Genomic DNA, 14,230 nt, shown 5'->3' on the forward strand with positions numbered 1-14,230 from the left:
GTCGGGAGAAGATCAAAAATATCTTTTATGTCAAGGAAAGCCTTCAGAGACGTTTTTTCCTCTTTGAATCGAATCAGAAACATTTATTTAAGTATGTTGGACATGCAAATAATCTGTCATGGTGCATAGATGGCATTGAACAAAAGAGAATACAATTCAATTGACAATCCACTGCATCCGTTGTTTGTAAGGATTAATCCAGAGCCTGATGTGTCTCGGCTGTTGACTGATAACGGTTTGATACACATTCCCTTCTGAGGACTGCAGCTGCCACGACACCCTTAGGTCGCCAAAACTTCGGTCTGTGCATCTTCGGTTACCAAGGCGAGTGTGACGGGACGATGCTCACGTCCCTGTGCTGAGTCACTGCTGTCAGACACGTGGCGCTTCTGAGGTGTCATATCTGTGTCGAGCTCAGGTGTGCCTTCAGGGCAGGCAGCTGCACACTGCCGGCAGCACTTCACAGCTTTCGACACCACTTGTGAGCCACAAATGTGACGGTTCATGTCTGATTGTCCCCGCAGCTTCCTCTGGGCCTTTTCTGGCCCCTGTGGAATTGAACTGGTATTTAAACCGGCAAAAAAACGCCAAATGCCATTAGCTTTTCACCTTGTAGGTCATTTGATTCAAAACAAAACACGCTAATAGATCGGACATGGAGTGTACGGACAGCAGTGTCTGTACACTTTCACTCTGGAATGTACAGCTGGATTCTAATGGGGGATGTTTAAGATAAAATAGGACATTTGATCGATTGTGGAGGCAAAAAAAGAGACCAGATTAACTGACAAGAGAAAAATAAAAGTACAACAGACACAGAAATGTTGGTTACAAGATTAACTATTAGGGAGTAAACTAAGCTTGGGAAATCCATTTTTAGTACAATAGCCCAAGACAGCGTGCATAAGCATGAGTTATGCACATTGATGAAACTGAAATATGTGTTTCTAAAAAATAATTGAACCGGTACATTAAATTGTGTCTGTATGTGTGTCTACTATGCAATTGTTTAAACAAATCACATTTGTAGTTATTTTGTAGAAAGCTAAAGTTGAAGATGGTAAAGAGCCTTAAGGTTTTAGGTTGAAGCACTGAAGTAAGTTGAATTGACAGCTGAAACAGAATTACCGATAGAAGTAGAAAGAAAAGGCATTTCAAAAGTTTGAGTGCTTAAAAGGATGTGAATTGCAAACAATAAATCATTCAATCTAATAAACACTATATATATATATATATATATATATATATATATATATATATATATATATATATATAATCTTTCTAGGATAAAAAAATAGTATCTAGCCGCGTCGGAACAGTCTTTTTTCATTGAGATAAAATAATGTTTTATGTCGCCCCCTGAATAACCTTCTAGGCTTCAGTAATAATATATATGGCTTTGTTTTGGCAGGCCGCACAAGCAGGTGCTTGAAACGCTGTCTTATTCTGTGTGCAGGTTCACCCAGGAGTAACCCCTTGACGGGGTTCTAACACCGGAGTACTCAACCCGTTTTCTCTCATTTCCCACATTGCACTCCCTCTGAATACTTTTCCACTAGATGGTGCTGTGTAGTGCATCTTGAAAGAGTCCTCTGCACCGGGACTGTGCTTGGACGGGTGGCGGCAGGGAGCGTGCACGCCGCCTGACTGCTGATTAAATAGAATGATGTTGTTTGATGTATTCTGAGGGTTAATAGAGTAACACAATTTTGTTCAAATCCCTTCTCTTCTAAAACATCACTTTAGTGACAATCTAGTGGCAATAGACTCAGTGCTCTGACGCTGCCAAGGTCTCATCTTGGCTGTGTTCGAAAAGCCTGCCTCTCACAAGACAAAAAAAAGTGGATGGCCTCTTTTTACAAAATTGCCATCGTCGCCTTTGGTCATGAAGAAAGAAAACCATGCTGTGTCGTCATTTGTTCTCTTTGGTGTTTTTGATTTCAGTTATTATCCGGATTCTCTTTCCCTCTTGTCTTCCTGCGCAGCCTACTGTCTCTCTCTGAGCTTTTCAGCGGACTTCTATCACGCTCCTTGGGCGCAGTCGGGAGGATGGAGATAACCATTTAAATTAAGGAGGCCGGGGAGCGGAGAGGAAGTGTGAATTTGAATGATCTCAGAGGTCGTCTAATGTCAGCAAACTTCAAATAATCAACCTTTTACTCAGTCCAATGTCCACTTCCTGTTATCTTGCTTTCATTTGCGGTCTCACCATTTCCTGCTCCGTATCTATTCGCTGTGTTATCAGGCGGCTCTGTTGTAAGCATCCCACTCATTGCCTTCGCCTTAATGGGCTGCACATGCAGAGACTCTGTCTTCCCGTGTCCTCCACAGCTGCACTTCTCCACATCAGTCTGCTGCAGATTGAAGAAGAAACACGAGAAGAAAAAAAAAGAAAAATGAAAGAATATTAGAGAGTTGCATTTACTGAGTTCAGTGATCATCATGCCCCAAAATATTATGACAATGGTTGACTGGATCTCCTGCTATATTATTACTGTAATTGCTCGTTTATTTTCCGTATCTAGTGGGAGTTTGAAACATAGTTTTAATTGGATATGTCACAGTTTGATAGTTCACCCTATCCATATCAGACACACAACTTTAACAGCCAATGAACATTTTGTAAACGGCACCGATTTGTGAGTTCTGTAACATTTGAGCTTTATAGAGCAGATCCATCACACACAGCTGTCCAAAAGCAGCTGTATGCATATTTCTGTCTCGGTGCACGGTCATAGATTTAGCCTTGAAACTTCAGAGTTTTGTGTGTCAGGCCCCGCTGGTCAGTGGACAGCTGGAGAAATGACCGTCCACCAAAAGACGGCATCCTTGAGACGTGTTATCATTTCACGGGCAAGAAAAGGCGTCCATGTTCAGAACCATCCATGAGTTAACACCCCAGCCGATTGTTTTGTCGTTCTTTTATTTTGTGATAACTTATTAATGAAATGATTTAAGGAATTTAAGGAGTCCGAATCGAAATGTGGTGCAGGAACGATCCGTCTTGTGTAACTTTCCAAGAGGGTTGATAAGTGCAAGTGCTTGTAGAATACTGTGACCCTTTTCGATCACTTTACCTCCAGATCCTTGACACACTCATCTATTTGAGTAATGAAAAAGTGGTGTCCATCACAGTACGTCATGCATTCAGTTATCCACTCAACAGTGTAAGTGGACGCTTCCAACAGTACATGATTTACTCGCTCTGAGGAGACTCGGTTCGCTGACGAACGACGCCAGGCGACGACAGCTCCGCTGATTGTTGCCTGTCGGCACCAATTTGGCCCAGCCGCAACTCCGTGCGAGACGTCTCCGGCCCGCCGCAGCCAGCGCCGTAACGCGGTTGCATACGAGCTAATGCCAGACGATGGGGGCTCATTGTTGTCTGCCTTCCACCACTGACAAGCACTAGCTCATCGCTAATGGAGGGGCCGGTCCAAGGGAAGTGGATGCACAAGGAGCCCGTCGGCCCGTGCAGCTTTTGTCCTTTCGCCGGGAAGCAATTTGTCGGGGAGGCGTGACAGCTGGAGTCATCCAAAACACTGACGCGGGGAATGAGTGACTGCTCTTAGGTCACAGCCCCAGGAGGATGGAAGCAAAGCAGATAGACGGAGGGACAGGAGGTGGAGGTGGGGTGGGGGGAGGCAGGGAAATACTTTTTCATCCTCCTACTAACCACCGCCGCGCTTCTCAAAGACTGTCAGAATCACATCCTCGTAACAGTAATTGGCGACTTCTCACGAGCCGTTACACTACCCGGGAACTTGCGTTGCCGAGGAGAAGATGTCGACTGTTTTGAAACATTTCATGCGCTGAAATGGGTTCTTCTTTGTTAGTAACTGGGCCAGCGCCACAACCAGTAATGAATGTGTCACCAGCGGCACCTTTTTGACCCCCCAGCAGGGGTTGGTGAGTGGCACAGTCGATTACTCTGCGTCTGAGGAAGTGTAACCATTAAAAGATAACCTTTCAACGCGCTCACGGTTTTGCCCTTTTACCGAGCGCTCATCTGGATATATGCAGACGCAGGACGGGACTGGGCGGCCTGCCTATTTCTCAAATGCCGACATTCCAGCTCAAAGAAAACACTGTCATCTGCGAGATGTTTGTTGTGTTGGTCGCCTACAGAAGTCATTGAGCCGCCGCGTTTGTGGATGTTGTCTTATTATCTGGTCTGTGGTTTGATTTAGAACTTCAAACCAGAAACATCTGTCAGCTGTCAGAGGGGTGACAGAGAATAATTTCCAAATAACGGAGACTGATGAGAGCAGTGGATGCAGAATTCGTGGAGGCTTTTTCGTGCATTTCCACATATTCTGAGGTCTGACTGGTCACAGAATTTCCAGCACTGGAAAACATTCTGCTGCAAATATCCGGCATCAAGGTCAGACGCGTGGCAGTAATGGAAAGCATGATGGAAAGCTTTTAGTCAAAGGTGATTTGATTAATGCAATACAGCATTTTAAATCAAGCACGTCATCAAAGTCTTACTGCAATGCTTTATGCCCTAATAAAGTAAAAATAAAACACAATCTAGAACACTTTTGAAATGCTAACGTTTGATAAACCAGATTGCAGATTTGCCACTCAAAGTCTGTTCTAATCCATTTCAAAAATAAAGATTGGCGGATTCCACCAATGTCCCTGTTCATTTGTCAGTGCACGTCACATTCATGGATGGCGGTTATTTTGTAGTATTACGTGCGTTTTTAACGCCTGAGGCTTTTCTTCCACTCAACCACAACGTTGGTCGGCCTCGTCTCAACAGACTGTAATTGTAATTCTTAAATCCGGGACGACAGCATAATGACAAACTCAAAGGAGCAGAGTGGTGAGTCATTTGCCACTTTCTGTACTGTGGAAATGTACGCTATGATGATTCCAACCGGTCTATATTCTAAATCTCTAAATTTACTGGCCGTCATTTGTTCAAGGCAGGAACGTGGGGTTCCGTTTGTCCTCATTCCTCGACGTGTTCCCACGACGGACTGTTCATTAAGCCTTCCCAGAGTTGCACTTCCGTCTTGTGCTTTTTAAGACCGGGGAAGTCAATAAAGCATCTTTTATTTGGTTTTTGGCTGATGGATCCAGCAGTTTGCAAGATTGGCTGTGGACAGAGAGATGGATAAACACACACACACACACACACACAGAGACAACCAAATGCATCTTCTCCCTCCCGGCTTACGCCTGCCGGAGTTGGTTATCAAAATGAATACTGAACTATTCACTTGGCTGTATATTGAACAATCTCCTGTTCATATTAAATCTACATCGTACATATTGTTGACTCTTGACCAATGGCTTAGTGATTGTGGTTTGCAATATCACACAAGCGTGCGCTACATTTGCTGTTCGACCATCCTTCCATTAGTTGAGATGAACGACAAATATCACTCTCTAATTATCTCTTTATTTATTTTTTTCTGACTCCAATGCCAAAGCCTGAGGAAGAGGGAGGGAGAAGGAGGGGAGCGGAAGATAAACGGTATGTGGAGCAGAAAACAGTGACATGGCTAGCGGCTGGGTTTATTAGAAAGGTCGGTGTGCAGCTTCACCAGCGTGTCGCGGACGCTTGTTTTAGATTTTAATTGGCTTACCGACATGTCCGGGCTCTATAGATTGCTGTGTGTTTTTTCTCGTGACTTCTCTTAAGTGGCTGTTTGTGTGTTTCTGTGTGCAGTCGCACTGTTATTGTGAGCCCCTGCAGGCTTTAATGATCTTTTCTGAATGAAAAGCATCTTGTGGAACTTTCCCCAATCACATGCTCATTAAAATGCGCTCTTTCCCATGCCACTGCCCCCCCCTCCTGACCTTATGAATCCTTCCCTTTGTCTGACTTTCCCCGACCACCTATATTACATCGCATGTGTCGCCCCGGCCTTCCCATTGGAGTAGACCTACACCCTCAAGGACGCCAGTTATGTTTTTGTTTGCTTCTGATCTTAAATGTCATACAAATGTTAATTAAATGTTGATCAAGCATCTTAAGCACGGTAATGTCAGCATGATTAGAAGTGATATATTTAGCGGATTTGTGACCTATTCTGGAGATCATTCCTCCCTGGAGGCCCTCTTTGCTGTTTTTCCCAATGAGAAGAGCTGTTGAGGTAAAGGCAAGGGAGGCTACTTGGCGAGGAGACAATATTTCCGCCCCCTAATTAAAATGAATGTCAGCTCTTCCCCCCACCGAGAAGTGCATCAATCTCCCCCCCGCGATAGGCCCAGAGTGAGTCTTACCCTGTCAATGCGTGCCAGAAGTGCTATCCTTCTCCAGACGGATGCATCGCCCTGGCAGCAAACAGGGGCAATGGAGAGGATGTTTGCACATCTAATGGTTGCCATGTCGACGGGAACCTCTGACTGAAGCCCAGACTTAAATGATTTTTCATTCAAAACAGCAGTTGTATAAAGTGGTCAGGGTCATTCTGGAACCGTTTGAGGCCCGAGCAGCTGTGGAATTGTGGCTCAGCTGTTACGACATACGAATAGAGACGCATAATCCAGTTGTTGGATGGTAAACTGTGTCAAAAACGGTTAATGTCAGAATCTTGTAGGCACGGTGGTAATGCTTTCATGTTGTTAGAGACACATCAAGGATACTTGGCTAAAACGTTTGTGTATTTATTCTCCTCTTACACAAATTTCCACCACATTCCCTAAACCACTAGAGTTCTGTCGGTAAAGCAGCCCTCAAGCACCAGCTCTATCACAGGGAAGTGGTGTGATCTAACAGGGTTCATTTCTCATCTAAATCCAATATACATGGACATTCATTTTAGGCTTTTCCTTGCACATTCATGTGTTGCTATATTCATGCACGTGTTCTGCTTTTATGCCAGGGTGCTTACAGTAAATGCAGAATATCACATCACAACGTGTGCAGATCAGATAAATACTGCAAGTCTGACAGAGCTGTATGAAATGTGCACCGGCAGTGCAGATCATAAAATATTCACAGGATTAATTTGGGGCTGTATGGATGAGGTATTGTTTTCACAGATTTTCATGGAGAAGACCGGCGTTGCTGTGATGTGCACTTAATGTAATTTACTTTCAGCAGGAGATTCGTCATCTTTTTCACATCGTCATTATCTTTAGGTGATTTATATTTTAATCTAAGGGGAAATGCTTGATATACTGCTCTGATATGGGATGGATAATCAGCGCAGGTACTTTATATCACTGCACTCGGCTAAATGCATTCCTGTTATTCTAAATGAGGAAGCGCCTGGCGCCGAAGCCCGAACCGGGCTTTAATAATGTACGCTTTGAAGGTGACTCTGGCTCCCAGTTGGTGGTGCTTTTCTCTACCACTGTAAAAATACTGCTATAGTCTATCCATGCTTTCAACTCCATATTGATCAGGAAAAGCAAAAAGTTAAGTGCTAATCCTGAATAGAAATCAAACAATGTGTTGATTGCACGTGCAGTTCAATGGTTTGCGGTTTCAAAGCACTTTAATAGAGGAGCATCCAACTACAGATAAAAAGTGTTGACATTCACAGTAGATTGGCCTGAGCGGGATCCGAAGAGAGCACAGTAATCTCTTGTGAGCTCCTAAGTTTATGATCTCGCTGCATGTTTCCTCACTTCCGTCTCGTTGTGGAGACTAAGTAGCGGGAGCTGTGGGCTGGCGCCTGTCACCGGGTCTTTGCTCAAATAATGACGAGAACACTCCAACAGACTGAAGTCCTAGTAATAACTGTCAGACTCCTTCTCCCATCAATGCCCCCATCCCTGTAATTTTGGATTAATTCCTGCTGCACTCGAGGGAGCCTCGAGTCGCTGTCCGTCCGGACGTTTCCTCTCAGCGTCTCCAAAACGATGTTACTTCAAACCGCATTATTTTATCTTATCACAAACTCTTTTTCTAGTTCTTCTGTCTGCTAACAGGAGAAAGCAGTTTTGAATTGGGAGCAGTTTCTGACGTGAGTTGGGTTTTGACTCATCGACGAGGACAGGCCGTTCATAACCTTTTATGTTAGTAAGTGGTGCTGAATGGGGCTGGTCGTGTCTCTCGCCTGCTGGGAAATGGGGTTTCTGCTTTTCTTTCTTATGGTTAGAAACTTTTTTTTAAACTATATTTGTCTTGAGATTCTGCTGCATTAAATATTTTACACATTTCGAAAAAGGTTCCTGAATTTTTCCCTTAGAAACGGTTTGCCGGTTGGAGCAATGATGTTTTCAGTGACATCGCCTGTTTTTGTTTTTAGTGCATCTCCATGAAAAAGTTTGCTGCTCGATTGTTTCGCCCCCTGGCTGCTGTTTTCCTGCCGAGTGCACGATTGAAACAGGTGCTTGGCTGCTCTCCGTGTGAACGTTTAATGACTCTTATTGTAAATGTAGCTTTTGACACTGAAATCAACATTGTAATCACACTTTGGCGAGATTGGCAATTGCTCATTCTGCCCCGTCCGACATAATGACCAGTGGCGACGCCAGCAGTCCTAAAAGCAACTATTAATTCAAACTGCGAGTTCCCCCGGCTTAATTCAAACGTTTCCTGTCGAAAAAATCCTTTTTATATTTCAACTGAAATATAATGTCATTGATTTGATGTCTCTTTGCTGTCCCAAGCAGGCTGTGCAATGGATTAAGACTCACTGACTTGAGTCCATGTGTGTGACCCCGCAGGAGACTTTCCTCTCATTGATGCATACATCAGCTAAGTACCTCCCACAGCGTCCCGCGTCCTCGCCACAATTCTATTAAACCACCTACACTCGCGTGCGGATGCAACATTGATTTCCGCTTGCGTGCAAGAGCGCTGTGGGCAATTTTTTTTTTTTTTGTCTGAGGATTTAGTGCATTGTGTGAACATCCTGCCGGGCTGTGAATAAAACTCTTATCCAGGTTTGTTTATACAAACCATAAACCAAAGATTATCTTTGAGATTCCTTCAATCCTTTTGTGCGTGATTCTGAGCTGTCAGCGCTTCACGGGGTCCATGTGTGGATCACAGTGTTCCAGAGCACTTTAAAGCCACTGTGCTGAACTCGCGATAGTGATTCATGTTGCTTCTGGCTTCGCTGGTCTAAAGGGGAATTTTTACTTTGTGCTTTGAATGTTTTAGTGTTGTTGTGATTGAAGAATTTTTGGAAGTAAAAAAAACAACATGAAAAAGTTATTACTTGTCTCACGGAGTCGTCGAGAAAGTGTGCGATGAGCGCTGGATGTCGGGCGGGTAAAAGCTCTCACCCAGGCTGAAGGTGTCCCGTGTACAAGAGGCCCCCCGTTGCTCCTTTTGTCTCCCTCGGTGTCAGATCTCCTGCTCCAAAATCAACCCAGCACCCGAATACGTTCACTGAATACTATAAGAAGTGCTTGATCAGTCATCAGCTACATATTTCCCCTCGCGTTCTGTGAGGGTACAGACATGTCACAGGGAGTGGAATAAAAAAAAGAAGGAAAGCGACACAGTAGATAAATCGACCTTACAATCTTTACAGGCTCTGCCTCGCGCCATTAAATTATCTCGCTCTCATTTTTACAGTTGTGTCTTTGAAAATAGACTTTCATTTAAAACACCTTATTAATTCCACCCCATGAGATGGAGAAACAGGCAATGCGTCAAGCGGGATTATGCTGTTGTACGGCTGCCGCATTATTTCGGGGTTGCTGTTCAAATAAATAGTTGGTAATGTCTGTGCTATTTGTGGGTAGAATTATAACAGACTGTCTGCAGAGAGGATTGGGATATTGATCCGCATGCAGAGCTGTGAAGCTTTGAGAAGATATGTACAACCAATGTGTAAATGTAGAACCATGCACAGGCAACTCAATTTATATGTGTGTGATAATGACAAGGCCAGTCCCATACTGAAGAAATGATTCTTTTACTCCAAAAAATGGATGACATGTCTTTAACTTTTACACCTTTCGCTCCCTTGGTTCCTGTTGAAGTTCAGTATTAGTTGTAATGATGTGCATGGAATGTCAGCCCCATTATCCGAACACTTCACGTCAAGCTTTGGGAGCAAGCTAACAGGACACCAAGGTTACTTTGCATAATAATCTGACATTTTGAAACTGGTGTCATAGAAAAGGACAAAGCATTGGTTGTGAGAAGTTTTGTATTTGCCTGGAAGTAAATAAACTTTTCATTCCCTAATAGACCAATGCCTGAAACTGAATACCTAAATCAATAAGGAAAACCTTTTTTTTTGTCATCCGTATACTCCTGCTGGAGCTTATTGGAAAAGGATTTTTTCCGGAATTTAAAGAATTAATAGAATTAGTCATGAATTTCCAAATTGGTGCAATGCCCCGTTTTCCGGTTTTCTGTCTCCCTCAATCTATTAAATGAAGTGAAAATAATTCATAGATCTAATGGTTTCATTCCATCGAATTACTGCCGTCGTGCTGTAAGCGCCCTTAAATCTCTGCTTCAAGACTACTGCAGGCAGTTCCTTTTTTCCAATAATACCACCCACCGGACGCTGCGTGACATCTCTAATGAAGCAGTACTTACTGTATCTGAGTGATGACCTGCGCTCGGGGATTGTGGTGCTACATGTAAAGAATGTGCTCAGGGTAGTTGAGCAATGAGCCAACCATTATATGCTTCACTTTATCTTAAATAATGTGGACTAGGAGACTCGTTGTGTACTCTATATGTTACCTGTGATTGATTACAATTGTCTGAGGCTGACCAGCTCATTAAATCGATTTAGCAAAACCTCTCTGGGGATCATTCGAAGCATTTTATTTTTTTTAACTTTTCCTGAGATTGCTGCGGTAGAGTTGCATTGGGACAGATTATAAATCATGTTCAAGCACCACATGCTGTATGTTTGACCAAGTACTCAATCCCCTGATGCAAAGACCATTAATATTTGTCATTGTTGGTAACAAGCAAAACCAATGCCATACATTTCTTTCATGTGTTTCGCTAAACAAACTATTTTCATATTTCCCTCAATTATTCAAATGATTAGTTGAGTACTTATTATATATTTCTTTGCCATTCTACTAAAAATCTCTGACTAACTGCCGGAGACGCAGTAACTCTTAATCTTCTCTATAATGGAGGTTTTTCTTTAGGCAGCAAACCGCTGCGTGGCAAAGCTGGTATCACAATCCCTGATGCTGCACGGCACCACCCGTGCCTCCAAATGAATGATGGATCATGGAGTTCATCGGTTCAAGGTGCACCCACCCGAACCCCCCCTTCCCTTCCCTTCCACTTTGAGTTTGCAACTCTTTCATCAGTCCCTCTCTTGTTTGCTCTTTACTTTTTTTTTGAGCGCAAACAAAGTTTTCCTTCCTGTAAAATACACTCAAGTGAGCGGAAAGTTAATATAAAAAAACATAAATTTTTCATCCTTCCCGCCTCATATCTTTACCTACACAGTCAGATTTGAATGTTTTTTACAATTCATTTTGTGATTTAAATAAATTGTGCGAATAAATAAATATTAGGAAATGAATAATTTCTCACTATTTAGTTTGAGTTAATACTATGCTATATATATACGGAATTAATACTGCCACTATTGATAAGTGCAACCACTTATCAATAGTGGCAGTATTAATTCCGTATTGTCTCTTCAATTACTCATTGTTTTCTTTTTGTTAACAACAAAGTAACGCTTGCTCGTGGAAACTAATGAAAAACGTACAGTTCTCACCAACAATCGGACTATTTGACCTGAAATGCAGACCAGATCTGTAAGCTGAAGATAAGTAATGCTTAAACCTTTTATGTCACTCTAAATATTTCCATTTTACCCCATGGAGTCTCAAAACAGGCAAGGTTATTTCCATTCATGGACAGATTGATTAATAACCATCTCAATGTCTTAATGTCCTCTAATCTTGTGTCTTTTTCCGTCACGCAGCTGTCTGCCGCCTCCACGTCCCGAGCGGCCTTCTTGCAGTGCCTCCGTTGGGGCGCTTGGTGTCCCTTCCGGGAGTCGGCTGACTGGAAGGGGGAAGAAATCCAGCTTGTCCTACAGGGTGGTGCAAGGCCGAACCCCCACGCAGTCATGGTCTACAGAACAGAGATGTCTGCCAAAGCCCAGAGCCCTGCGCCCCTCTCTGCTCCCGGCTCAGCTCAGGTAACAACGAGAGCACAGAGGCGCTTCTTTTTCAAAAGGGTGTCGAGACGTTAGGCTGTTTTCAGCAAGCACACTTATGTTTCCCCCGAAGGCAAAACCCTCTCACATCATTTCAATTGTTTTTCTTGACTTGATGCACCGCATTAGGATAACTTGTGTTTGATAGAGTAGAAAGCCAGATTGCATCATCCTTTAAAGCCCCGCACTGTAAATCACCTCGGCAAGTCACATCTTTTTAGTGCGAGAATCAGACCTTTCAAAGGGTGCAAAAGTCGTCATCTTGTGATGACTTCACTTCTCTCACCTTTGCTGTGAATTTTCACACAACTCCGACGTTTGAAAATAACTACACGTCACCGCCACATACCTCTTTGTTCCGCTGCTATCTCATCCATTCCAGATGTCTCCTTCCCTACATAATCTGAATTGTTAAGTCTCCCACGCTCTTCTTTTATATCTTAAATGTGTGAATCTTCCTCTTATCCCGCAGGCGAAGGACACCATAACGTTTCGTCTCTCGTCGGCTCCGGAAAGGAAGGCATCGAGCCCAAAGGCATCTCTGAGGACGAAGCGGGAGGATGAGTCACGTCGCAGAAGGTCACCATCATCGCCTTCACAGGGTAAATATTATCGCGTAATCCACACTGGCTCATTAAGCACACCGATGTAATGCTTGGAAGGGGAATAAGAGTTTCTCTCGAGGAACAAACCACATTTTTTTGGTTCTCGTTTATTGGAGCAGAATGTTTGTGGGCTGTTTCAGGCAAATCTTTTTTTGCGGGCACGTCTCAAGTGTGCGGCAACAGTCTGGTGGAATCAGCCAACGTTCTAAGCAACAAGCAACAAACTAGCCCGTCCTCTGCATGTGATGAAGCCCCCACCTCTGCAGCGTTATCTCAATTGCTCCTCCTGCTCTCTGCATAATTAGCACATTTAATGGTTGGGGTCCGAGGGGAATAAACACAAAGTGCTGCGAGAAGACTTTTCCAGTCCATTAGGACCTTTTGATCTTGAACAAGCATTGCTTCGCCTTTTCGCGCTGATGTCTGCTCTAAAAGGAGAACTTTGGCCTGAATATAGACAACAACACACACATTCTTCAGCGACAAATTGCGCTTTTAAAAAGGTGAATATCACCAACTACCGTTTTTTAAAGTTCAGTGGCTAAAATTGTGAAAAGCAGCCTGAACGGAGTCTTCTTTCTTTTTTCTTCCTGCAGATTTTCAAATCTTATCAGGATTGTTTTTAATTGTCGCTCCCAATTAAGTGTGACCGTTCTATCCTTTCCAAACATGACCATGAACCCCACTAAAGCAAAGCTCTGATACATTCCACATCACACTTAGAAATGTAAATATTGGCACAAATATAAATGATGCGCCAATGTTTGCAACTCTGCCTGAAGCCCACGGCGCAGATCCGCACTGCGCCCGTCGGTTAATTGATCAAGCGGTTGCAAACAACAATACGTAGCCACTCAATCCCGGTGACAGCAGAAAGAACTTGAGTGGTCCCCGGTTGTATACTCAATGATTCCCCCGCTAATGATGCTGTTAACTTATCTTGGTACAAAGAATAGCGTTGATCAGGGCCCACTTCATGGGTGTGTAGAGAAGACTTTTGGCAAAGTCTATTAATGACATTTTAATCAGTGTTCAAGTCTCCTCGGAGGTTCGCACAAGAAGCCTGAATGATTTGGGCTACTGTTCAGAGGAGAATGATATAATGAATCTCTGTCATTCTTTGATTTCAGCGCCTTAATCATCCTTGACTTTGTATTTGTGGGTGTGCGTGTGCTGCTCTCCATACTGATATGGAATTCATAACCACCCCTTAAACATGTCATTTACATCTGTGATGCATATATATGTATTAATGCGGACATCTCACCACATTTCTCCATCTTTTAATGAGTCATTGGAAACAAAGAAACAAGCTACATTTAACCTTTTCTAAAGTACGAACTGGTTTGAACTGTAAATTGTAGAACGGTGAAGCCACCGTGCGCTGTTCATGCCATTTGGTGCCGGAGCCTGAGAGGTCTGGATGGGGGGGCTTGAGCCGTGGGCTGCTCCTCCCATGTACCTCCAGAGCCTCTTACCCAGACAGCCGCCTCGCTGCTACATTGGCACCCCGGCAGCCTTTTGACACAAAACCACACTCCTAAT

At 43.5% G+C, this 14,230-nt stretch overlaps 1 protein-coding gene across 7 annotated transcripts in view; it reads left to right on the forward strand.

Moving 5' to 3' along the window:
• Window positions 1-14,230, forward strand: part of nphp4 (nephronophthisis 4) — a 118,931-nt gene that overhangs the window by 45,712 nt on the left and 58,989 nt on the right. For all 7 annotated transcript variants that reach the window (XM_078093777.1, XM_078093762.1, XM_040193297.2 and 4 more), the window contains 2 exons: window positions 11,844-12,062; window positions 12,553-12,682. In XM_078093777.1, the coding sequence (XP_077949903.1) occupies window positions 11,844-12,062; window positions 12,553-12,682 (349 nt within the window). The remainder of the gene's footprint in view (window positions 1-11,843; window positions 12,063-12,552; window positions 12,683-14,230) is intronic.

This window comes from Gasterosteus aculeatus, chromosome 2, assembly GCF_964276395.1.
Source record: "Gasterosteus aculeatus chromosome 2, fGasAcu3.hap1.1, whole genome shotgun sequence".
Lineage (NCBI taxonomy): Eukaryota > Metazoa > Chordata > Actinopteri > Perciformes > Gasterosteidae > Gasterosteus > Gasterosteus aculeatus.